General features: G+C 40.1%; 1 protein-coding gene across 4 annotated transcripts in view; it reads right to left on the bottom strand.

Moving 5' to 3' along the window:
- Positions 1-8,902: 8,902 nt before the first annotated feature.
- The window catches only part of tbc1d1 (TBC1 (tre-2/USP6, BUB2, cdc16) domain family, member 1), a 47,561-nt gene continuing 29,388 nt past the window's right edge, over positions 8,903-27,075 (bottom strand). For all 4 annotated transcript variants that reach the window (XM_023418492.2, XM_023418493.2, XM_087177153.1 and 1 more), the window contains 9 exons: positions 24,414-24,614; positions 21,120-21,281; positions 18,118-18,276; positions 16,415-16,515; positions 16,107-16,250; positions 14,951-15,110; positions 13,558-13,727; positions 10,677-10,853; positions 8,903-10,589 (listed from right to left, as the gene is read on the bottom strand). In XM_023418492.2, coding sequence (XP_023274260.1) covers positions 10,284-10,589; positions 10,677-10,853; positions 13,558-13,727; positions 14,951-15,110; positions 16,107-16,250; positions 16,415-16,515; positions 18,118-18,276; positions 21,120-21,281; positions 24,414-24,614 — 1,580 coding nt within the window. In that variant the 3' untranslated portion in view covers positions 8,903-10,283. The remainder of the gene's footprint in view (positions 10,590-10,676; positions 10,854-13,557; positions 13,728-14,950; positions 15,111-16,106; positions 16,251-16,414; positions 16,516-18,117; positions 18,277-21,119; positions 21,282-24,413; positions 24,615-27,075) is intronic.

Here is a 27,075-nt window from a genome sequence, read left to right as displayed (position 1 = left end):
CTCTCAGTCTCAGTTATAATCCATCTCCAAAGTTGCACACCATGTGCATATTAAACATTTGCAAACTTTTATGACTCTTTGAGGAAGCTGCAAAAAAAAGTCATTACTTCCCTCCCAAATATCTCTAAATTATGACATTTCTTTTGATAACATTTTTTTCCTGTGATCAAATCTTTATTTCTCATCACTGGAGGGCAAAGCAAATGATCCCACAGATTCAGAGACGTTATGTCTATCATCAGTCATGCATACACATGTATGTTATTGAAAGTTCTATTATCTGGGTTCATGTACATTGCAAAAATTAATTAATTGCTTCCTTCTGCAGATAAAGAAGACACGATAACATCTTTTCAGATCAAAACTATATAATTAAAGAATGTGTCAAACTCCTTACATAACGGCTTATATAGTCGACCTGCAGTACACTCAGAGTCAGAGTTAGTGAGGGAAGTTATTCAGTTATTCAGACCCAAGCTGGAATAATGCCCAGCTTTATATTAGATGATTCCTTCCACAATTACAGATTCCTGTAGAAGGGTGGGGCACAACAGTGAAAGAGACTCTGGGTTCGGATATGGCAAGTATGTGCAACTCGTGAACTGTGTGCTACTGGATCAATGTGTGTGTATTTGTGTGCACAGATGTGTGTGTATGTGAGCGTGCGTGTGTTTTGGGTGGGGGCTCTGTGAATCGTCTCCCCACCCTGCAGGGAGTAGTGCTTCCTCTCCAGGGTTCAGAAATAACCAACAGACAGCTTTATTGTTCAAGAAAACCTGCCTGCTGCCTGTCGCTCACACACACACACACACACACACACACAGACAAACACACACTCACACAAACACACACACAGACAAACACACACACACACACACACACACACACACACACACACACACAAACACACTCACACACACACACACAAGACCCCACTCTCCTTTTACAGTTTTGAGTAACTGACAAGTAGTCTTGGTTACACCCTGGCTCTGTGTAAGAGAAGAAGAAAGAGGGTGAGAGATAGAGAGACATAAATGCAGAGAGAGAGAGAGAGAGAGACATAAAGGCAGAGAGAGAGAGAGAGAGATAAAGGCAGAGAGAGAGAGAGAGACATAAAGGCAGAGAGAGAGAGAATTAAAGGCAGAGAGAGAGACAAAGACAAAGAGAGAGAGAGAGACATAAAGGCACAGAGAGAGAGAGAGAGAGAGAGCGAGAGAGCAGGGGGTAAAGGGAGGGGTTTTGTGGACACTTGATGTGCTGACAGGACAGCGGTGGTCACACCCAAACTGTGGCGCCTGACCTTCTACAACAAACAGCAACACCCTTACACACATTGATGACACACACATAGACACCAACACACATATGGACATACACACACACACCAATCCTGTAACATCATCCTACCCAGTTTTCCCTCGAGGATGTCTTTTCTCTGTTCAGCCTTCGTTTAGCAGTTTGTGACTCAGCAGGACGAGTACAATCTGCCTCTTTCATAATCTGGGCCTCTCTCTTTTCCTCTGAGGTCACTGCTAAGAGGCTCTGCAGCACACTGTGGTCTTTAAGTCGTAAATACTCCGTGGTGGAAAGTAACTAAGTGTATTTACTTGAGTTACAAGTTTGAGGTTCTTGGGCACAGGGTATCTGCAGGCCCTGAAAAAGGAAAAAAAGAGTATTTAAAAAGGTATGACAAATAAATTTACAGAAGGCTTAAATGTTTTTCTAGCATAGCCTTGGCAATAATGTTAGCTATAAAATGTTTGGTACATGATTTTAGCAAAAACTATCTGAAAAATCACTGGTATTATGTTCCAGACCTCTGACCTTGGGCAAAATATGTGGACCTTAAATTAATTTATTTCTTTTATTAGTTAATCCAGCCATATATTTTCTGCTGCCCATTGTTATGAACTGGGCATTATTGGCTAATGTGTATTAAAAATGTCAATAAATTCATGCACCTGATAAATAATTGCAGGCCGCATCGTCCCTACTGGTTTCCACTGGTATATTTCATACTATGTCCTGTATGACAACAGGGATTACATTTTTTTATGTGGTATTAAAAATGTGTATATATGTGTTTATAAGTTATGTGTGTGTGTATTTAAGTGGAATTTCTAGGACGTCTGACTGTGTAATGTCATTATTGTTATTATTTTTAATGATATAATAATGTATGTGGAGTTTTGGATTATCTGAACACACACACTCATAAATTACTTGTAGCTACTACGCAACAATAATTTCAATAATTTTAGTTTGTTCTTTTAACTCTTGTGTAGCTTGTGATCACATTTATCGAGTTCCCTTGATGATGAAACATAAATGAATGTGTTGCTCACTCATCTGCTTGTTGAAAATATTTTTAATAAATAAGAAGGACGTGGACTGGATGTTTTTAGACTGATACCAAGATCGTTAGTAAGTTTTAAAAAATTGATAATAATATATGGCCAATGTTCATTCTACAACATAAATACATGCATACACTTTTTGATAAGGACAAGGACATTACAGTTGAAATTTAAACTTTTCTGAATTACCCCAAACATATATTACTTTTGGCATTTCTGCACTGTGATTTCTTGTATATGCTGATCCTGATATAAATAACTGTAATAAACAGGTATTGACTAGGCAGCCTCTCATGCGAAGCCGATTAGCCATTTAAGTCAACGTAGCATAAAGCAACTAACCTGCCATGTGCATCCACACCAGATTCAGTTCAACTCTCTGACCGGATTCATCATCATTGCTGGATAAACATGGCTGCCCACACATGCCCAAATTCACATTGTGTCCTTTATGGCTATCAAACAGACAGGAGATTAATCAAAGAACACGTTTCAGCTCCTATATCACATAATAACTAACCTGCTTTGTTGAACAATTTGTGAGGGTTTGGCCTCATACAGATCAAATTTGTTTATGACCTTTTATTTTATAAGTGTTAAGTCAGCTCAGATATCATCAGTCATAAATCATTCTTTCAAAATGCGAGGCTGCCTGCTGTAACCTCAAACTAAATCTTATCTTTTCATTTATTACATAGTTTATCATCTCAAACACTAACTGATTGTTTTACCTTCAAATCGAGACAACACATAGAAGGATTTCAAATGAGGGTGATGATAGAAAACGCTTCTGTTGTCATTTGTACAAAATTCCTAATCATGTATGTTTTTATAGAAGTAATCACTTTTATAGTTTCAAACAGCCACAAGATGAAAACTACAAATAAAGAGAAGAAACCAAATATCAGGCAGGAGTGTTGTTTTTGCCTATTCACTGAAGCACAAATAAGAAAGAGAACTAAAATAAGAAGCAGAAGGAAGTGTTTTTAGATTTTCATAAATTGTGATGTGTCAATCAAATAACTCCGGCTTGTGTCCGTGCACACGCATGCAAAAAAAAAAAAAAAAATCCCACTCTTAACTGAAAGAGTGGGATTGAACACTAAAACACTTAAATTTTGTCAGATTAAACAGGAATGCGTGCATTATTCATTGAACATAACATTATGCAACAGTGACATGTTAACTATCAGTTTGGACATGTGGGGCTGCAATGTCTAGCTGGTATGATGAAACACACACACACACACACACGAGCGCACGCACGCACACACATACACACACAAACGCGCACACACTCACACACATACACACACACACGCGCACACACTCACACGCACAAACACACACGCACACAGACAGTGATGTTGAAATTCACAGGGTGGGATGTGTGCGCAATTTCCTTGTCAAGACTTTGAAATTTCTTGAAAAAAAATTGTTTTTCTTCTTGGTGTTATTGGAAAACATTTTAAATTTGATGCGAGAGGAATGTGCATATTTAAGAAACTAAGGGACAGGACTAATGTAAAAAAAAAAGAAGAAGAATTTATTTCAGTTACAGTGGGAAGTCTTTTTTGACTCTTGCATATGCGCAGTGAAATGTAGGGTGGAATGGTCTTATGGCTGAGCAGAAAATGAGTGTGCAAAGAATAATAATTAGAAAAAACAAGCTTAGCCATAAAATTATATATATAAACATATATGTGTATATATACACACACATAAAATAAAATATAATAAAATAAATACAAATAATGAAATTATTAATAAATGTATAAAGTATTGAAAAGATGAAGTGTATACTGAGCCAGTCTGGTGGGTTGTGCAACTTGTCACTATAAATGTGTAAAATGTGTCAAATATACAAATGTAAGGTGCAGTGTGAAGTTTTCACAGAGGACAATGTGTTAGACGACACTGAGTATAAACAGGACTGAGTTCACCTTGCTGAAAGCCAGAGGGAAGAAGCTTCTCTCAATAGTTGTAGTGAGAAATTGAAAATGTGGAACACACTTTGTACATTTTAAAGATATTTTGAACAAAATGTATGATCAGAATGATTTTAAAGGTTCAACAGCTAAAGTGATGACAGACAGCAGGATTAGCAGCCTGATGGAGCCATCAAAGGTACAGTGTCAACAGTTACAGTACAATCAGGAGCTGGCTTTATAGCCTCCATCAGTCTGAATTATACAGGTGCTTCAGGTAAAGTAGCAGCTTATCAAGATTTAGTGTTGCGGAAGAGCTTTATGATCTGTTACTGACACTGTTTGACCTTTTGTTCTGACCAGTGCACTCACACTTCGCACTTGATGTGCAGTGACGTGGCTTTAAACAGAGTATCATTAATGATTACATCTACTTGAATTACTTTATACACCACATAAAAGTGTGAAGTTGCTGTCGGTTGGTGTGTAAAGGTAGAGGTGAGCTGATACAGTCACACCTGCAGTTTCAGCCTGCACGCAGCGCAGCTATCTGGATGGCAGCGTCGGTCAGTCCAACACTTTGGTCAAAACTGAAATGGTGGTGGGCTTGTTGTCGGAGGGGTGAGATTATACAGTATCTAAATGCTTCATTGTGCTACTGTCAAATATATTTAACATCTACATTTGCATATGCTTGTAGATGCTCTGGTATGCAAACAAAAGCAATAAACACTGTACTTCTGTGCTTAAACCAGCCTCAGAGAGCTGTAAGCATGGCTGCACACTTGTTCTTGTTATACTCCTTCTCCAAAATTTGCACACTTTTTTTTTTTTGCACACAAGGTTTAAACATTTTCCAACTTTCCCGACTCTTTTAAAGTTATTGGCAATTAAAGCAACTGAATTCAGCTCTGTAGAGACATTACATCTACCATCGGTCCATGCACACACACATATTACTGAACATATACAGTAATGTTGCATTAATGTATTAGTATCATTATCTGGGCTTGTGTACATTACTGCAGTAGTTTATAGCCCAAAGCCACCAGATGGATGAAGGGGAATCAGAGCTTGATAACTTCTGATATACTGCCATCAAACCAGTTATTTATGATGGTTATCACTTGTTTGAAAACCCTACTCTCAGGCTCACTCGGAGTATGTTGAAGTCAGGGTTGTAGGAGAACACAGGCATGTGGTGGAGCTGACTGCAGGCCAGGGCAGAGGTGGAGTGCGGAAGAGTAAACAGATGCCAAGTCAAATAAAACAAAAAACCCTGGGCAACAGCACAACCCCACGGCAGTCTGCTCGGAACTGGCAGAGAGACACATAAACATACACACACTGTACACATACGCTCTGTTTACACACAGCGCAGGCAGCACTCTAGGCGGCGGGTGATCCTGCTGCCTCTTGGTTCACTCAACCGGAGAATTACAAGAATATGTCCACAGACGTAGAGTTTCATTCACAGTCACGCAACAAGCTCCTGTTTGTGCCCTTTTCAACTTGCAGGAGCTCTGACACAACAGGTGCACAAACACACACACACATACGCCCACACACACGCTATACGAAATCTTAGCTGATACAACACTGCATGATTACTGAGACTAACACAGACACACACGAGATGGGCAGGGCTGCTCGGTCAGGAGTTATGTAGTTTAGAGAAAATCCAAGAGCTCATCGCAGATTAGCTGCATCAAGCCTCTGAGAGGGTGGTTATGGTGGTCTGCAGGGTGTGGCCACATACTTAGCCGTCATGCAGTTTACCTGCTGATCGGTCCCATTAGAACAGTAGGGCGTGTCCAGCTTCTGGATATTATGTAAAGAGCTTGACTCCCTTTCTGTCTGCTTCATGGAAATCTCCATTCAACAAAGTGTTTGGTTTGGATCAAGACATTAGCTGTGTCTTTGACACAGAGTGGTTAGCGTAAGAGCTCGCTGATAATATTAATGATGGCATTAAGGTTAATAACAATGTAATTTTTTTGTTAATACATCTTTTGTCTTTCCCTCCTCAACAAAGAAGTCAGAGGTAATTTACAGAACATCATGTCTGGAGCTGGTTGAGGCATTAGTTGTTTTTTTTTTAGCATTTTTGCCTTTATTTAGTGAAGTGAGAGTCAAGATAAAGACAAGAAATGTGGGATAAGAGAGATTACTACTGTATGACATTTAACGAATTTCCCTAACCAGAATTTACCCAATGCCATTGTTGTTCCTCTGCATGTGTTCACACTGGAGAAGTGAGGAAAAAGTCAATATGCAGAAAAAAAAAAGGCTTGATTTCTGAGAGTAAGAGAGAGAAAACAAACTAAAAGAAAAATGTTCTTCATCTTTGTCAAGTTTGATTGGCAGATGCATTCAAAAGCATCAAAGCATGACTGGGCTCCGATGGTGTTTGTATTTTTATATTTTGGACACTTTGGTTCCATGGAAACAAGTTGTGGACACAGCAGTAGGCCTGTCATAACATCTTAAGATCAAATGACGAACTTGTTAGCAAACAGTTACGCATTCAGTACTTATACGGAGCAGCATTTATTTTGAGTCCTGCTACCGTCCACATGCTGAATGTAAGTTCAGTTCAGAGTTCCCACTCTTGTAGAAATCATTTTCAGTGATGGTCTTCTAGCTCAGATGACAGACAGGAACCACGCCATACATGAACATGTTTGATTTCAAATAAGTGCAGTCTTATTGGCTATACATATCTATGAAACCGTGTCTTACATGCATAATTGATTATGAAATGATGACACATTGATAGCAAGAACTTCATTTCATGTTATATTATGGTTTGTTTTATCTGAACAACGCAGCATTGGGTTTGAAGTGACGCTAACAAAATGCTAGCAATCGTGCCGTTAGCGAGTATTTAGCCGGTGTTTGACTAACATACAGTTGGGCTCCCATTCATTTTATTGACCCGTTTCCATAATTATTATTATCTAAGCATTGAACCAACGCACATTTGAAACCTTTGCTCCGCCAGAGTTGATTCACAAACAATAAACCTTTAGCTACAGGCAAAACAAACTAGCAAGCACGTCAACTTCAGCAACTGAACCAAACATGCTAACCCTTTATTCAACAGTTAAAACAAGAAGAATACGTTAATCAAAAAACATGATAAAACTACCACAGTTAGCAGCCAACATTGATTTACGTGCATTTAAAGGATAATGTGACTTACATTCTTTGGAGTTTCTTCCTCTTCAGTTGTAAATCATCCAATTTGCAGGCATGTGAAGGGACCTCAGGGTGCGCTCACAAACAAAACTGATAGCAGCCTTTTCAAAATACTGTCGTCCATAAGCTAACCAACCATTTGAATGGCAACATGATCCTGAAAATGACTTTGCCCGAAAATAGGATAATGTTGAAATAATTAGGTCAACTGTTTTCCAGGTTTTCCAGAAGGCGTGGGAACCATTTCAGTTATTTACTCTCCTTTTAACTCTGTTTTTGGTCTCAACCAACTCCTCGGGGGAAATAACTCACATTTAGCAGCTAAATGCTCCACTGTGTTCGCCAGCTAATCGCTAACTTTGTTTGCTGCTGAGCAAGTAGTATATGGCGCTGAAAACAACTGCAAGTTGCGGGCTGTAAAACTGAAAACAATAGGCTAAAAGAAGCTGACATGCTCATAGAGACTGCAGTGTATGCAGTCAAGTGATAATTCTTTCTAGGTTCACCTCCATGAGGGACTACTTTCGCATTGTTGCTATTTAATCCATTATAAAAATATCAATAAGAGGAGTTCTACGTATGTTTGATTCTTGCACGACAAATGCAAAAACTCTACATTTTAAATATCACTATGGAAATGGGAGACAGCAATGATGATGACAGGGATGTTATTTTGTTATTATTAAAGATCACGTGCATAAACAGACACATCCAGATAAATAGGCAGCTCCAACCTGACCAGCTGGTTGATTAATGGGTGCACCCTCGGGACTTCAAACACGTTTAGGAATGTGAGGAGAAAAACAGTTTGCCAGGAGCTCAATTGTGTCCTCATGTCACTTTGAGGTGCATTTCGAGGAAATGCATACATACCAATAAATAAATAAATGAATGAATGAATGAATGAATGAATAAATAAATAAATAAATAAAAAAGACACAATCACTTGGAAAAAACAGAGCATTTTCTCAGGTGGAGTGCACATGGTAACTAAGGTATTAAGATTAAAAATCCTGAAGCTTTAAATACATATAGCAAATATGTTTTTTTCATGATTGAAAACCAAAAATTCTTGTTTTATTGTGTATTTGCATGATTTTGCTGATGTTCCTCTGTTGGTGCTTTTTCTGTTGTGTACACACATACATGCATGCTAACAGCGTCTCAACTTGCCCCAACATGCCTTTCCTACAACCTCAGGAGCTGTTCCTGAAAACAAATACATGTCTGTTTTAAGTACTGTGTACAGTACATTTCCACATGCTTGAAACCTTATATCAAGGCCGTAACATTCAAATTGAGTGGCATGTTTAGACAGGAGGGCGCACAGTCTACACCATTTCTAACAGTGTGACACCTGACATGTGAGTTCATACTGTGTGCATGCACAAAATAAAAGAAAACTGGCTTCAGATGTGATGAAAGGATATGAAATGTATTTTAAAGTACATTACAACAATAGCAATAATCAATAAAACAAAAACATGTGCAATGAGAGTCAGGAATAAGAGCAAAGTATCTTTACAGTGTAAATCAACAGATTTGTTGATCAGTGAAGTGCACAAACACACAGTGACACATTTAGACATTCACATAGGAACACACCAATCTGCAGCTCGGGTTGAATGAATTCAGTGTGTTGAATACAGTAAATGATTTCTAGCTGACAGATTGTCTCAACAGCAGAGGTCTCCTGTTTGAACTTTCAGACATAAGTTTGTTTTGCAGCAATTTAAAGTAATTGATCAGGCTCTAAAAAAAAAGGGTGTAGTTCCTCTCATGAGAAAAACAATGCTACTGTTTTACAGTTTTTCTGCTGAAACTGTTTTTCTATTTCCCTTCCTACACAGACAGATTGACGTGTATTCAAAGGTGAAAAAAACAGGATGTGAAATGGACTCTATTTATTGTGTTACTCTTCCTGTAAGCTACTGTAACTAAATGAAGTTAAAATACAGGATCAGGAAGCAAACACTGTGGAAGACTAGAAAAGCGGAGGAGGAAACAAAAAATAGTTCAACTCTGACCTCCGAATATGAGCACCACCATCCAAGATCTTACATCATTTAAATTAAATCATATTCAACCTTTTTAACAGAAAAACACTTTGTCATGAAGTTTATTTCTTCACCCGTCCCTTCATCTCACTTTCCTGTCACGCTTCTTTGGAGGCATTTCATCTTTGTACTCCTGTGGAGTGTGAGGGTGATCGATAACATGTTTCAGGATACTATTTGAGTATCTGAGTCTTTGTTTGAGCTCGTCTTACATTGACAGGGACAGTCTTTGGCTATTTTAGCCTCTTTGCATGCGACGCAGTTAAAAAAACCTTCTCGTCGGAGCATAAAATACACGAGTGACAGACAGACATTCAAAGACACAAACATACAAATACAGGTGCAAATGTAACTGTTTTGTTTTTACAGCACAGGCCCAGTGAGACCATGCTAACTTTGGGGATTGTTGGTCAAATCACATGTTCATTCATATTTGTTAGAGAGTTGGAAGAGGGCATGTGAAATGTTTTGGGATAATACTCAAGGGTGCCATCCTTTATTTTTCTTTCTCTCTTAACCTAATCCCCATTTTTTGTTGTATTTCCATTCTTCTCCTCCCTGTTATACATCCAACTTCCTCTGTCCCGCCTCTTTTTATTAAAACATTCTGGAGCTGGGAAGAGGACAAAGGTCGAGGTAGGGAGTCATCTTGACGTCTCCCTTGACCCTCTCCTCCTGGGTCTTCCACAGCCGGCTCCTCCTCTGGTTGACCTTACTGTTTGGAAATTTATTGCCTGTAGTTACGAACCCTCTGGAAGAGCAAGCATGTGGAGAAGGGGGTCCTCAGTCCTGTTCGCCAGCCCCTTTCTGTCTTCTGTCTTTGCCGCTGCTGAGGCTGCATGTCTTTCAGTAGGTGAGGAGAGCGTGTGTCCATCAGGGGGGTTGTGTATGCCGAGGCTGGTGAGGAGGTCCTGGAGGCGTGTGACGGTGCTCAGCAACTGATTCTTCTCCTCCTCCAGTGCAGATACCTGCTCCCTCAGTCGTCCCTCCGACTGGACCAAAACCTCCACTCGACTCTCCAGGCTGCACACACGAGCCTGGGACACCTGATGGGAGAGGACCAAATGAAGGTTAAAATGACCAAAACAACACAGACAATAACTTTTGTCTATGTGTGATTCACACGTGTGTACCTGCAGCTCCTCAAGCAGGTCAAGGTTCTGCTGTCGGAGGCTCTGATTGGTCCTTTCCAGCTGTGCTGCTCGCTGGTGTTGGTTGAGGGTCGGGGGCGTGTCCAGCAGCTCATCCTGCAGGACGTGGTACTCCACCTCATAGGCCTGGAGCTGCTTAGAAACATCCATCTCACACACCTAACAGACACAAAGAGTGTACAGAGTTACCTATCAATTACAATAACATTGTACAATGTTACATTGTACTTGCATAAGTAACTGCTGAGAGATGTGGGAACATGATGACACTTGCTACAGCCAAGTCTGACGGGACAAGAAAAAAATAAACAGGTTGTAAACTAGCCAACAGCTTATCCAGATTTACCAAACAAACAAACAAACAAACAAACAAAAAAGCATTTTAAATTTCAATGCTGACACCAACACAGTTCAGCTGAACGCAAACACCCTGATGATTACTTTGACACAAATTGCGTTGGTGTCTGCCCTGCAGTATTTGCACTTGGAAAAGTGAGAAACTCAGAGTGCCTGGAATTCTTGTTTCTTGTTTGCAGGTCTCTGCACCTTTGTCCACTGAATGTGACTTTTTACTTTTTGCTAATAAAGCAAAGACGCATTGCAAGTTTTTGCTTTACTTTCCAGTTTATCAAGATTATCCAACCCACTTCATTTGGAAATAAAATTTAAAGTGAACATATTTGGCAATAATTTCCCATTACACAACCACAACAAATGCAGAAGGCCAAGGTCTTTTAATGGACAGGTAATAAGAGGAATAATTTTCCCTTCAAAATAAGTTTGGCTAATCTGCAGATTTGTTTAAAACATGTAAGATGATCTGACTGTTTGTGTGATGTTTCCGTGTTCTCAAATATCAGCAGCTTAACTTTGGGAGTACGATGTTATCATTACTGATAGGAACGATGGCCAAAACTATAAACAAAAGGTCATTTGAAACTGGAAATTCCCTTTAAAATGTTTCCTTCTTATGTCACTATTTACCAAAATTAACTAGTTGTAATCCTGGACCTGAATGTTCTATATTTCTACATCATAGAACACGAACAATGGAGAGAGCACACAAGGCTCCACACATCCTGTACACTCCCTGTTTTTTGCAGTGAAACTGAGTCACACGACAGTCAACGTATAGATGTTCTGATGTGGATAAGTGGCACTGGAGGGAAAATACCAGTAAGCTTTAGCATGACTCAACACCCACTTGCTATCTCATGCAAATTATATGGCAAACCCATTATTTCCTAAACTATAGCGTACCTTGATAACATCTCTGTACATGTATTTGACTCATCAACTATTTCTGCCCCTCCCATCTGAAGCCAACATACATCCTACATTACCACATGTTAATGATAAATGTTGTTATCATAATACCAGTTTACACGAGACTGACCCATAAGAACAATCGGATCATGACTCTGCTGGTGATTGGAGTAATTCAACACATGATCATGATGTTATTGACATAGACTAGTGTCAGTGTTTTTTTCACCACAAATACTGATGTATGAAGTGGAGGTTAAATGACTCCACCCATCAGTTGCCCTCATCCCTGTTGTGAATGGTTAGGCACTCAAGCAGAATATCAGATATACAACATCAGAACACATCACAAAAGGTTATTTAACCACTCATCCACTCTATGCAAATTCGTTCAACCTCCCATGAAGTTGCTAGGATATAGCAGTCATTGTTGCATGTGATGCTGGGTTAAATGATAAGTCTAGTGATGTTCTATATTTGTTTTACTGTTAACAAAGTCCCATGAAAAGAACAAAACCAATAATGAATGAATCCACTTCCAAGTAGTCTGTGCCTACATCAGCCAAAGTCTGATTTAGCTAATTATTCTATGCCTGAGGTTTTTGTGAGAGACAATTAAATTAAAAATCACAAAGTCATAATTCTACCAAATATGAAAACACAGACATGATACACATATTTTCTAGAGTAACTTACACTTTCTGACAATCTCGCCAGTATCCGGTGCGAATAAACGTCCAAAAATCAGCTTTGAAATCATAGAATAAAGATGCACTTTATAACAGTAGAACTTTCTTCAGTATCAAAGTAACCCAATGATAGCTGTCTGTACATCCATGGGTGTATTGCAAACAGGAACTGCAAACAGCTAATTCGGCATAAATGAATCAACTAACCATGAAGTTCAGTTTACTCGTCACATCAAGTCGCATTATTAGGGTTTTGAATTCAGTGTTTTTGGAATTTGAACCATAATGGAGAATAAAAGTCAGGATATTTCTGTCTGTGCTGCTTCCATATTCATCTGTCTCATTTTAATTTGTCTCTTTCTAGTCCCATAACTTTACATTATAATTAGTGGAGTTCTCCTTTAATCTTGAAAAACTGAACTGAAAAACTGAACTGGAAACTGAAAAAACAAAATCCACTATTTACTCCTGTTTGTTTAGCATTTGTTTAAAACTACAGTGCCCTGCTTTAAAAAAAAATTCAACTATCTATTAGTTATCTGTTTTTATAGATTTATGTTTTTGGTAGAAATTAATGTCTTTGGGTCTTGGTACCAAAGAAAGAAAACTGACAAGAGATGGAGTAACACATGGTTGGTTTTGGTCTTTGACAATATGAAAAATAGCTATATAGCTAATAACTATATTGTTAAAAATTAACCAGTACCTGTTTTTTCATGCTTTCCTAATAATGACATGAAATGCAACTCAAACATTTTACTTTAATCCCCAAAATGACAATAAATGAGATATGGTAGATAGAAACAGACTCTGACAGATGAGTGATTTTGTTTTGTATTCTAGTCAGGTTGTCCAGTGATTTAAGAGGCAGTCATACATTTCTGAGTAAATCTGTCTATTTTTCTAACCTGGTTGATGGTTTTCTCCATCTGAACCAGGCCCAGGTTGGGCAGGGTGGTCTTGATGAAGTCCACGATGGACTCCAGGCTGTCGTGCTGCAGGATCAGAGGCTTGTGGCTCCCCAGCAGGCTCAAGGCTACCTTGAAGATGACCTCTGACCCCTGCAGGAACAACATATCTGACAGACGAAAAAGAGGAGTCGAAGATTATAGAGGAGGAAAAACAAAATAAAACAGAGAGATAGGAGGTTAGAAAAGGCCCTGGTGTGACATCTGTTAAAATTATATAATGTAAAATTAATTAATGACAGGTGCTCACAGCAGAGCATACTGTGTTGACTGATGACTTAAAAGGTTTTCCAATGATAGATGCTTTGACATCAACAAAAGGTTTAAGCAAATATAAATAGAGGCCAGGGTGGATTTGGAGAGTCAGAGTAGGTGTGTGTATTTGTTTGTACTTTGAATGCATCAGGGTGGAGCAGCATTGCATGAGATCATACAACAGATTAAGGACTAAGGATTGAGGTGTGGAGTATGATACCAGAGAATACACAGTGCTATGATGATGACCTTTTAGACAAACACACATATACGTGCACACACCCACACCCACCCACGCGCACACACACACACACACACACACACACACACACACACACACACACACACACGCACGCACGCACGCACGCACACACGCACGCACATGTACACCCCATGGTGTTATGCTCAGATGAGCATGAGGAGCCGGTGAGTCTGGTTCAGTGACTGAGCTCCATGTAAGAAATTAGGCATGAAAACAACAGTAAGGAGGGAATGAGGGAGAGAAAAGCAAAGACATGAAAAACAGACATATACCAAGTGGGTGTGATGTGATAAAAGATCAACTCCAGAGGAAAACAATAGTCTGTAACTGACTAACAAAGACTTTATCGCAACTGTGTCTGCATCTACATGACTCACTATTAAAGCCCTTAGAACAAAGTAACTGAAAAGTTTTGATTGTCATCATAAAAATTTCGTTTATACATGAACAAAACACAATTCCACTCCTATCTTCTTTGCCCAACTGCCAGATTTACTAGATTCCTTGTATGTACTTTACTTTCTGTTTTGTCCCGTTTTGCCAAGTGTTGAATCATAGTTTCCTCATTTTCATCGTGTTCTACCACCTTCCTTCCCCCCCTTGCTTCACCCTGGGTTCAAAATCTAATTAGAAAAGTTAACCAGGGGCTGAGGGGGTGGGGATAAAATAAACATCTCTCTGGAAGCACCATCATCCTGCTTGTTTGCTTAATCTACACTGCCGAGCATTTCTTAGGAAGAAGAAACAGTGTGGTGACCAAGTAGAGCGGGAGTATGTTCTGTGAGTGCGCATACATACACAGTCCTCATAGCTTACCAAAGACTCTGGCCACGAAGCCGAGGGGGAAGTGTGAGGCAAAGGCGGTGAGGAACCAGGGGGTGGCGTATAAGCTGGGTCCAATCTCCTGCTGCTCTAGATGGCTGTAAAGATCCCTGTGGTAGTCATGGAGCAGCCGTGACAACTGGTACATCTGAATCTGACATCGACACACCACAGTTAGACTTACTGGTCTGACTGGAAGCATGTGGTTGAGTGCACATATGTGAAGCTTGTGATTTTTGAACATGGTTTCAAGGTTAAATTTGTTGTACAATTAAGGGGTTATAGCATAGCTAAAGAGCCTATGTTCAAAAATGCAACTATACAGTATGTCAGTGCTATGGCGGCCACCTCGACACCATATGTAGACGTCAAGAACCGTGAATGTTCTGCTTCTGTTTTCGTCTACAAGTTTCTGATGCTGGTGCGGACTGAAGTCAACATCAAGAATGTTTAAGAAAAACTCAGATATCCACTCTTTTTCATTAACACACATCTAGTGAAGCCATTTCCACACTGCAAATCTTCTACCGAGTTCCTCAAAAGGTTCCTGTTGCACAGGGAGAGTTGCTGTGATGGAAACGCATCTTATCACAGGAGGTAAAAGAACAATTGTACAGCAATAATCTCCTTTTCAGTATACAATCTTCCCACCGTCACTCTTTATCACAAAGCGAATGAAGGAATGTAAAAACAATAACCGTGGAGTATATAATTCAAGCACAATATGGCTTGATCATGTACAGTATATAAGTAGTTCTATCAAAGAGTGAAATAGACACTCAACTAAAAATCAAAACCCCTGCAAAAGGTCCCGTTAAAACCTCACATCAGGTATAAATCCAATTAAATTCTCATGTAAACAGGCATCGGTAACCACGTCTCAACTCCACCAATGATGCGGCACCCTTTAAATTGGTTGCTTTGTTTTGTACATGAAGCTGTAAACTGATCACTGTGATTCTGAAAACAGAAAGGAGGAACTAAGACGCATCACATATCACATAGATCATGTGAGATAAATATACTGACTGATGAATAGACCTCTCTTTGATGTAATTTAAGTATGATAATAGACAGTGACATATTTGATAATTTTTTACTATGTAAGTGGCACAAATAGCCTGTTTGTGTGTTTGTGTGGGCATTTTACCTGCAGGATAATCATGTCAGGCCTGTACTGTTTACGAAGCCCGACGTCATACATCAGAAATTTGAGCATGTTGAAGGCATCCTCTTCCCCCATGTGTAACAGCAGGACTCCCGCAATGAAGGACAGGCCCTGGCAGTAGCCCACCTACAATAACAACAATCACAAACTTGATGTCTACACACACAGGGAAGAAGAAAAAAGCTTAAGACTGAAAGACAGTTGACAGTTTAGTCCCAAAAGAGAGGGAGAGAAGGACATCCCAAAATAAAGTGACACAAGGAAGAAAGCATGAATGAATTAAATGATACCTCAGGGTCCAGCAGTGAGTAGGCTTTCAATAAGTTATACAGAGACAGCTGTCCTGCCCCCAGCTGGGCTTGGAAATATGGATGGGTGGGAAAAGTGCGACCTGAGACAGAAGAAAAGAGAGAGATATTATCTACATGCAAAACATCTGCACTATTTATATTTAGTATGAAACACTAGGCTAGACATCTTTTTGATGTCTGATATCAACCTGATATCCATCTAAAAGCACAATATCACAGTTTTAATACATTTGATTTACATGATTTTGTCTGACACTCTCCTGGAAAGAATCTGAGAGAACTACAATAAGAGACCAATGCCTGTGGGTGTGTGCACGTGTCTGAGCAAAGTATAAACTCTGCTGAACTCTGTCTTAGGCGGCTAGTCTTCACACTGTGCTGTTGATGTTAAAAGAAAAGGAGCTTGGCGCATGAGCATGTGGCAACCCATTCCAAGTCATGCTTACAAACATGTTCATGAAAACACACACACATGAATGAGGCTTTACGCAAAGTTCATACCCTCCTTCAGAAGCTTAACATGTAACTGCAGATGCGACATGTAGGTTTCAAAAGTGACAACATAATGAGGACCTGGGATGTGTAAAAGCACATTCTTAACCTAGACAGGCTGGTAATAGGCAGATGTGTGTGTTTTGAGACTGAGGTTCTTGACTTACAGTGTGTGACAGTGAGGCTTTGGAGAAGACAATGGCGGCCATGTGAGCGTTTATATGTGGAATGTGCTGTGGGGGCTTTATGTTTGTGAACATAATGCCACAACTCCCTCCCCTGCCTGAAGCAAAGTGTGTGTGTGTACATTTGCTCTGTGTTTTGAATGTAAGGTGTGGGAGTGCTAAACTTTACAACCCTAAATTATAAACCCCCTGCCTCTTGCCTAACTTATGTTAATTCACTTAAAGTCTGCATGTTTGTATTTTTTTGTTTTTTTTGTTTTTTTACATGAAGCATATGGCCTAGAGCAGCAATGCATCTTCTACCTGAAAAACACTGTGGTGCATCAGAATCATAAACACTGTGCGCTTTTATCCTACAGCACATGACACCTTTAGCTTGGGCCATGTCAGCACACCATCGCTGTGCAGTGAATAACATAATAAGCAGATGAAACCCACAAGGTCAACAGCAAAACACATAAGTTTAAGTGCTAGAGGGAGGGATGTGTGTGTGGATGTGTGTATGTATGTGGGTGTGTGTATGTATGTGGGTGTTATATGGGTGGAGTGTAGGAACTGAGTCTGTGTGTGTGTGTGTGTGTGTGTGTGTGTGTGTGTGTGTGTGTGCGCATGTGTGTGGGTGTGTGTGTGTGTGTGTGGGGGGTTTTGGGTAGAAGGTGTTGGGAACATTTGAGGGTGAAAGTGTTAAAATGAGGTTTAAACACTGTAAAGTACTATGTACAGGGTTTTTGCAATGCTCACCAAATACTTAATACCCCATATACCTCATTTACCTCATATAATGCAATTTTATATCTTTTTCACTGTCTAATTAGTCAGAGAATGATGGTAAACACATACGGAAGAGAGGAAAATTAGTGTGTTTGTGTACAGGGTTTTAAAACCTTTGTTTCATCTTCATCCCATAAAGCAGAATAGCTTCAAATTAAAGCATTGGAAACATAAATAATTTATCTTTCTCTCTCTCTCTCTCTGTGTGTGTGTGTGTGTGTGTGTGTGTGTTACCAAGGTCGATGAGGATGGCATGTTGTTGCGAGGTGAGCTGTTTCAGCAGCTCTTTGTATGGAGTGTGATTGGCAGGAGGTTTGGAGGGGATCGTCTGCCTGAGTAGGTACTGTTCAGAAAGAAACTTCCAGATCTCGCCTCGATGCTGTCTCGGGACACCTGGATGACAGAGGTAGAGGAGGTGGGGTTGGGCGGGGTGGGATAGTGCAAAGGTGGTGCAACATGTTAAATTGCTGTGCCAGACAGCTGTGCAGGCGCAGACCTTGTCAGACACTACTCTCTACCATGTTACTCATCGATGTACATACCTGTGTTATGAAAATCCTAAGGTGATGTAACATGATAACTTCAAAATGTGGCGAATCTCAGGAATCTAAGGTGGCTACTCAGAGGAGCCTTACCTCAATTGTAAAAATACCTGACATCACCCCAGTAATTAGTTTGACTGCGTGGCAGACAGATATGAGGGGTGGAAGTAACAAAAATTAATTGATAAAAGATTGAGGTAATTAATATGCATGTGAACTGAAAAGTCGAGCAGTAAAAATGGATGTGAAATGAAAAATGGAGTGATAAATTATCAAGTGATTTGATTCATTTAAATAGAATTCGATTAAAAAAAGTCATGATATGATGAAAACAAAGCCATGAATCAACACTTTAACTGTCTTACAATCATCATTCATCACTGACAACACAAAATTGCCTCTTATCGTTTCAGGAAAGTGGCCTCAAGGGTGGGACTAACAAAAGAAAAAAAAAAAAAAAAAAAAAAAAATGAAACGGTTTAAAATTCTTACAAATTAATAACGGAAGTCAGTGTTTCCTCTAGGATTTTTTTCAGCAGTGGGGGCATGCTATCCGGGGGCGGGGGGGTAGAGTCAGTGGCAAAGTTTGCACCCAGGCTCATCTCTCTCTCCTGCACCTTCACCCAGCTCTCCCGCTGCTGTGCTCTGCTCTCCTCCACTTTGTTTAACAACTCCTCCCTGTCTAATGTTACTTGTCTAATAAGATTACATTAAAAGTGTGAGTAACGTAACGCTAACAGCGTTATATAGTTTACACTCACATCACATCTGATTACAAGTGTGAACATTGTGCTGTGAAGGTGGAGAGATGTGGCGGTGGTGCATTTGCGACAATTTAAAAAAAAAAAAAAAAAGAAAAGAAAAGAGAAGAAATTTGAAGGCGTGGCGGCTATGATTTAGCCGATTTAGCCTAAATGAATGTAGAGGAAACACTGGAAGTGGTGTAATGTATGTGAATTGAAAAATAGTGTTAAATTGTCAAATGATTTGATAAACTTGACTGACATTTTAATTAAAATGTCACTTGATAATTTATTTATTTCCATTTGTTACTTCACATGCATTTTCACCTCTCATTTTTATCAATTACATTTTATTACTTCCACCCCTCATTGACAGACAACTTGGGGATACATTTCTATGGCAAATATATGCAATGCCAAGTAAGCAGAGTTTGTGTTTACAATATATACCACAAATATTTTCCCTGATTACAAAGATTCTGGATTTTGACTTATGCATTGTTTTAATCCCATGGTCTCTGACATCTGGTGCACCACACAATTACTGACTTGTGCACTTCTCAGATTACAAGTGGTGGGATAGAGCAGTGTTACTTTTTTGTTAGCTCAAATTAAATTCAATTTATTTCAGTAATTTGAGACCGAATTTAAGCACAGAAACAGATGTTTCTAATCTTTAAGTTTCACTGAGAGCAGTGCTCTCTACTTCAGAACACCCTGTTCACACTCATTTATGCACATTCACACCTGGAATCCGCCCAGTACAACCACAGTCTGATGTGTTTGTGTCGCTGAGCAGCTTCACAACAGAAGTTGGAGGTTGATGCGAAAGTTCAACGTTTTGGGAAATGCACTTATTTGCTTTCTGGTGGAGAGTTAGACGTCAAAATTAATACTTATTCTCATGTCTATATAATTATGTAGCTACAGCCTGTAGCCGGTTAGCTTAGCTTTGCACAAAGGCTGGAAATGGGGAAACAGCTATGACTATCCGCCAAATAGTCGACTAATCTATGCATCAGTCAAGAAGACCACGAGTTGACTCCCATTTTGTGTGTCGAGTCAACATTTTTTTTTTTCCCTAAACAGAGCTAAGCTAGCTATTCTTTCATTTCCAGTCTTTGTACTAAGCTAAGTTAACCAGCTGCTGGGGGCCAATAACCTGTAACCTTATATTTAAGACAGACCTCAGAGCAGTATTCATCTTCTCATCTATCTCTCCACCAGAAAGCATATGAGTCTATTTCCCAAAATATCAAACTATTCCTTTAAGAGCACCTTAGATGTTGTAATGACAGAAAGGGCATGTAAAACAGGCCATAAAAGTAAAATGAATTAGAATATGAATTAACTTGGTCATACTTCTATCAGCACTGGGCCTTTAAAAGAACATCAAACCATCAAACTCTGAACATGTAAAGCTCACAGGAGGAGGATGCTTAACATGAGACCTCGCAGCGTTACTCCTACCCTCCTTCTATCAGATGGTGTGGCCAGAATCTTTTACTCTCTGCTACTTCTCAAAGTTGTAACACTGTTATTCACTGGCCAGTATCATTTCTGTGTGTTCTACTCTCCTGTTATGTTTCGAGGCCGAGGGCAGAGGAGGTAACCTTCCTGTCCTTTGTGCAGAACATGCTGATACCAGAAAATGGACAGAACAGAAAGCCCTGACAATGAGAGATGGACACTGGGGGTAAAGTTGTCGAAGGAAAATATCCACTTCGCTGTGACCCCAAACACTGGATTCATGCTCTCTCTTGTTGCCATATTTCAGAAAACAGCCCAGGCCGAGGCCGATAATAAGGAGATAAGTTACAATACATATTTTCAGTTTTGGGGCTTTATAAATTATGCGCCGGTCAATATTTGCAAATACCTGGTGATTTTGAAAAAGAACAAACATTTCCAAGACCCGCTGATATATGCGTTTGTGGAGCCAAATATTTACCTTGTGCAACAGCAGCATGTATGGTCTCTTTGTCAAATTTGATCTTTGCTCTCCCGGGAGTTCCCAGCATCTTCTCCCACACCAAAGTGACCTCCTTCAGACATGGAGTGATTTCCTCGTAGTCCAGCTTCAAACGCTTGTTCTGCAGGTCGCTCTCTGAGGCTACAAAAATAGAAACAGATAATACAAGTCAATAATATGACAGTCCCAGCTTCCTTTGTCTTGGTCCTCTGATGTGTATATGTGTTAGCTACAGGCCTTTGGCAGGACTGCTGCAGCTGCGCCATTGCTATATTGTGGGAACACCTGGCCATGCACTAGGCCCTGTACATGTTTGTTAGTCTTTCGATTTGGTTTCACACTTAAAAGATGCGTCTCACATCAGCTGCTGCACTGATGCACTTTCATTCATTACTAATAGTGATTTCAACACAATCTTGTGTTGCGGCAAACTAACTGGTCATAACAATAAAAACAGTGCTGAGGAGAAAATGTGACTGTGACTGCAGGTATTCAATAATCAAATCTGCTAAGGTCAGAGGAAGGAATTATTACAGTTTTACCAAACAAAATGCACTTTTTGACAAAAGTAAAATAAAAGATAACAATGTTTATAATTTGGGAAATTTTAAAACAGCTCAAACAGACAACCGGGAATGTGGGAGAAATAACTGCAGTATATTTGGCTATTTGGGGGCAGCAAAAAAAGTTGTTAAGACAGAAATTACATATCATCACCTTTTAAGCTAACATGTCAAACTTTTCTGGCCACAATTGTGTTTCACTCTTCTTTTAGCTCTGGTTTTGGTCTCCACTAACTCCTGGGAGAAATATCGGTCGTTAGCTTCAGCTCTGCATCCGTCTGACCCTCCACAACATCCTGTGGCTGGGATTCACAGCTTGAATACTGTGTGTCTGGTAATATGACATCTTTAATAGATCTAATCACACTGTAATTTGACATACTAGCAACATATAGACAAAGATTAAATATAGGGATGTCAGAGAGACCCTTTGGACATTTTGTTTTTGTTATTATTGATAATTGTGACATTAAATCTCAAATTGCACGTGGGGAACCCTGGCTCTGGACTTTCAGATTAACAGAGCTCACAAACTAAACACAAAAACACAAACACACACAAACCATAAATTCCGTTACAACATTCTGACACCAGTGATCAAAGAAGGTGAGGGCACACCCAGCACCCCTCAGCTGTTCCTCTCTTTATGACAACACCCTTCCTCTCTCCCTCCTCTAATCTCTTCACCCATAGACCATATCTTCTTCTCTTTCTCGTTTTCTGCCAGCACTCAACTCATTCTTTCTCAGTCAATCCCACATTTGTCTCATCCGTCAACCACACTCTCCCTCCTCCTTTTCTCCCTCCTTCCCCTGGTGGATGTCCCCACCCTTTCCGCTCATGTGTGGTGTACACCCAGAGAACAGCTGCAACTTGGCAGGGCCGGACAGAGTAATATCATCACTACAGGACAGGACGGAGACAGGAGGCCACTTCCAGTTCGAACCTGTACTAATACCTTCCAGGAAACAGGGTAAATTCAGTGCATAGCCAACAGGGGGAATTTCCCAACACAATGCATGTATAACAGATCCAAGAAAAATGTGCAAAAAGTGAACAGGAGCAATTATAGCATTGCAGCTTTAATGAACAAACTGAGAATGTACATATTCAGTGCCTTGCACAAGTAGGGTGCTTTGCACGAAACAACTCCAGAATAAACACATCTTTAAAAAACTTGGCACAAGATAAATTGAGAAGATCTCAAGAGGTCTGAATGCTTCTTATGAAGTGCTATAAATCATGGCCTCAGCAATCAAAGTTAGAAAAGTAGCGGGAGTGACCTGGAGGGCGTATCCTGGATAATAGAGGAAGAAAACTTGGATGGAGCAGACAGCTGACACACCCAGAGTAAGAATAGATGCTGGTGGAGAGGCTGTGGCTCTGCTCTCTGTCTTATCAGCTGTCTGGAGCAGGCAGAGTCTAGTCTATCACTTGCTGATTGGCTCCGGCCTCTATTGGTCCAGCTAGTGCTCAATCTCTCCGCTCTACACTCTCTCTAAATGCCTCCCTCTCTCCATTTCTCTCCCTTTCTGCTGCCGGACCACCCCGCCCATGATTAACACACAACGGGACAGGATACCCCACCCCAAAGCTGACAAAGATACACATGCACACTGATGAAGGCGGACACACACACACTTTTACAGTTGACCCATAAACCAGGGAATAGTGAGATAGATAAACTGATAGAATGGAGGACACAGAGTTGAGCTCCACCCAGACAAATAACGAATAGAAAGATGCAGCACACCCAATGGGAGGAATAAAACACAAATAAACTATAGATGTTCAAGAAAGCCGCCACATGCCAGAGATGTGAATATACGAGTACAGCAACTGTGTGTCCCTGTCTTTCTTCTTTTACTTCCCTGCAGAGTAGACATCATTTCTATCTGTGTGATGGGTAAAGTGTTACATGTGTGTCAGTTCAAGGTTGGCATACAGTGCAGGTAGTTAGGGGTGTGACGTGTTAGGTAGGTATGTGTTGATACGTGCCAACTGGGTCAGGAAAGAGGTGGTGGACACACCCTTTGATATACCAACCAGGAAAAACACGCACATACAGGCACAACTACATTTTATATAACCTGTTCATTTGTGGTAGGTCTTAATATTCAAAGACAGAAAAACAGGTGTGCACTTGACGACCTTTGTGTGTGTACACATCTGGAAAGGTATGCTGCCAGAAATGGGTTAAAGAAAGACTTGATTGTATTGCTATTTATCTTTTAGAAACGCCAAATCATGATGTTATTATTATAGTAACAGTGTTACTAAGTGCTGCTGGCGGCTGTTCTTGTTATCATGCAAATAGTCAACAAGCCAACTTTGCAAGAACTGGCAGCAGTATAATGTTCACAATAATATCAATGATGATGGCTATTATAGTATGTTTTACCTTATAAACTCATAATTTTAGAGTACAGTAATATTTAAAGTGGGTCCGTATTATGTTGCATTTACATTTTAGGCAGATATTCAAGTCTTTTAGTTCACTTTGAAAGAACACATGCCATGTCAGCGCTAAGGCTAATAATAATGTGACATTACATTGTTCGTTGTGGTGAAGCTTATTTTCATTTATATTCTCTGGTTACTGCTATATTGGAGGATGCGTGCAACAACATAATAAGAGCTAAAAAAAAAAACTCTATGGAGGCTCCTAGTGTTTATGTGTGTTTCAAAACCTTTCATACATGCAACTCACCCTGTAGTTTCTGGTTCTCCCTCTCCATCCTCTGCAGCAGAATTTGCTGCAGGATGGCCTTCCTCCACAGCTCCCTCAGCTCCTCTTTGCTCCTTTTCGTCCTCTCCTCAGGCACCACCCTCATGGATGAGTCTCCACTTCCTCCAACTCCCACCTGGCCCACGCACACTCGACCCCCCTCTAGACAGGGATCCCCCCGCTCTGAGAGACACATGAGATTATATTAAATTAGGCTGCATCAGATTATGCTACATTAGGTGTTCACTGCAGCAGCAAATGAGAGGATGCAGGAATAACAACAGATAATAAGACTGTGATTAACAATACTGCTTCTAACTCAGACTATTATGAAAAAACATGACTTTAATCATAACATTTGTAAGCAGATTGTGTGAAACAGCAGAACTTGTTAGGAAAAAATAAAATATCTGATGCGAAACCAACAGTATTCTCATTTTCTAGACTCACAGGGTATGAAAGATGTTTATGTTTTTATTGCACAGCTGAAAATATATTAAAAAAATACTGACTCAAAGAAAAAAACAATTAAAATATATTTTTTCAATTCTCACATTCATGAGGCTATAATCACCAATTGTATCAAGTTTTATTTAATACTACATGTGACTAAGTGATGAGTTTTAAAACAGTTATCCATTCATTTCTGTCAACCAAATTATTAAGTGATGTTTCAGCACCCCACAGGTTTTTGTTTGGATTCCAACCCACAGTTTTGTGGTCATGTGGTATGCGTCTTAACACACCGATTCCTGGCACCGTGGCCAGGGTGGAAAAGGAAGAAGAAGAAGAAAAAAAAGAGAGGGTTATGGGCAAGGAGGGAACTGTGTTTCTGTGCATTGTTTGGATTCTCTAATCTGCATTTCACTGAAGTTTTACTTAATTTATAGGTAGGAACAAAGTCAAGTGAGAAATGGGAAAAATGCAGAACCCAATGTCAGCAGGTTCAGATCTGAACACAGAATTCATCAGCTATGGTGAGAGGCTGCCTGACCTCCTTTCTCTCTCTCTGTCATCCCTCGGACACTCATGCAAAATAGAAAAGAAAAATGCTAAACATAGATATATTTGACACAGTTGGGTGCAACGCACACACAGGAAAAAAAAATGTGTTTGTGTGACTCCACCCCAAAGTACAGGGTGGATCCCAAACCTCAAAATACCCTGTGTTGTTTAGAAAAAGGACATAACAACTATCCAGATAGCACTTGCTTCTCTTTCAGTTTGTAGGAACATCATGATTGAGGTTACGCACACGCACACACGCACACACACACACACACACACACACACACACACACACACACACACACACACACACACACCTCTTAACTTTGCAAAGGTATGTAAATTTGATGCTTATCTTTCCAAAGACTCTTCTGGTGAAAATAAAAAATACCTTAGATAAGTCTTGCACTAGATACTGTACATCAACACATTACACACAAACATGACGACAATTGAGGTCTTTGTGCCAGATGAGGTTAACATTAATGTACGCCTTTGTGTCTGTGTCAGAGAGACTTTCCGAAGCGTGCTGAAACAGCAGTGTCATTATACAAACATACAGCTCTTGAATTATAAGAGACGTGAAGACAAACCAGACACATGCTTAACACAGACACACACCCAGAAAAGATTAACTTACTTAACAGAGTCATGTATTTGTTAGACAAACACAGACTGCTACACTGCTTCAACAGAACATGGTGGAAAGAGTTAGCTTCTAGGTGTGAAAAATGAATGCATGCATGCACACACTTGAGCACATACACACACTATCTTATCCTGCAGTCCTTGTGGGGACTCTGCACTGAGAGCATAAATTCCCAAGCCCCTTATCCTAATCTAACCTTAACCTGCTACAGTACTGCATATGCTTAATGTAAACACTAAAGCCATGTTTTAACGTCAAAATAACCACACACACGCACACACACCCTCTTGTTCAAAGTGGCACAATCCACTCCCTGAGCAAACACTCCAGCTTGGCCAGAACCAAGTCACAGCACACACACAACATGCAAAGTGGGTCAACAGGGCTGGCGCTTTCCTCTGGCGCTGTCTGTGTGTGGACTGTCAACATGACCTTGAGACACCACCACCCCCCCAAACACACACACACACACACGCACACTAAAACACACACACACACAAACACACACACACACACACACACACACACACACACACACACACACACAAAAACACACACACACACAAACTTGACACACCCATGACCTCATGCATGTAAGCACACACATAAATACACACCCAACTCCAAACCCAACTTAGCACCGCATTCAGTCAGCACAAAGCCGATCTGACCTGCTTAAAGCACTGTTTTTCCTTTAGTTCATGGCAGTTGACTGTCAAAATAAACTTCAGGTGTGGATTTCACTGCTGACAAGGGAAGAGGTTTTACCTGCTGCTTACCTGTGTCACTTGAAGAGGAAACAATGCACAATGATAAAAGGTCTAAACCTAACTAATCCTTTATCAAAAGCTTATTGAGTGGGTAGGTGGATAAAAAGGTCACATTAGTCCCACATTCCTGCTGCATTTATTGCAGTCAAACACAGAATCCAGAGGGGTGTGTACAGGAGGGAACACAGTAATGGGAATGCCCTGCAGTGTAATATAA

The sequence above is a fragment of the Seriola lalandi genome, unplaced genomic scaffold (genome assembly GCF_002814215.2).
Source record: "Seriola lalandi dorsalis isolate HSWRI2012SDOR001 ecotype SW California unplaced genomic scaffold, Sedor1 jcf7180002054582, whole genome shotgun sequence".
NCBI lineage: Eukaryota > Metazoa > Chordata > Actinopteri > Carangiformes > Carangidae > Seriola > Seriola lalandi.
This window is presented reverse-complemented; position numbering and strand designations above follow the sequence as displayed.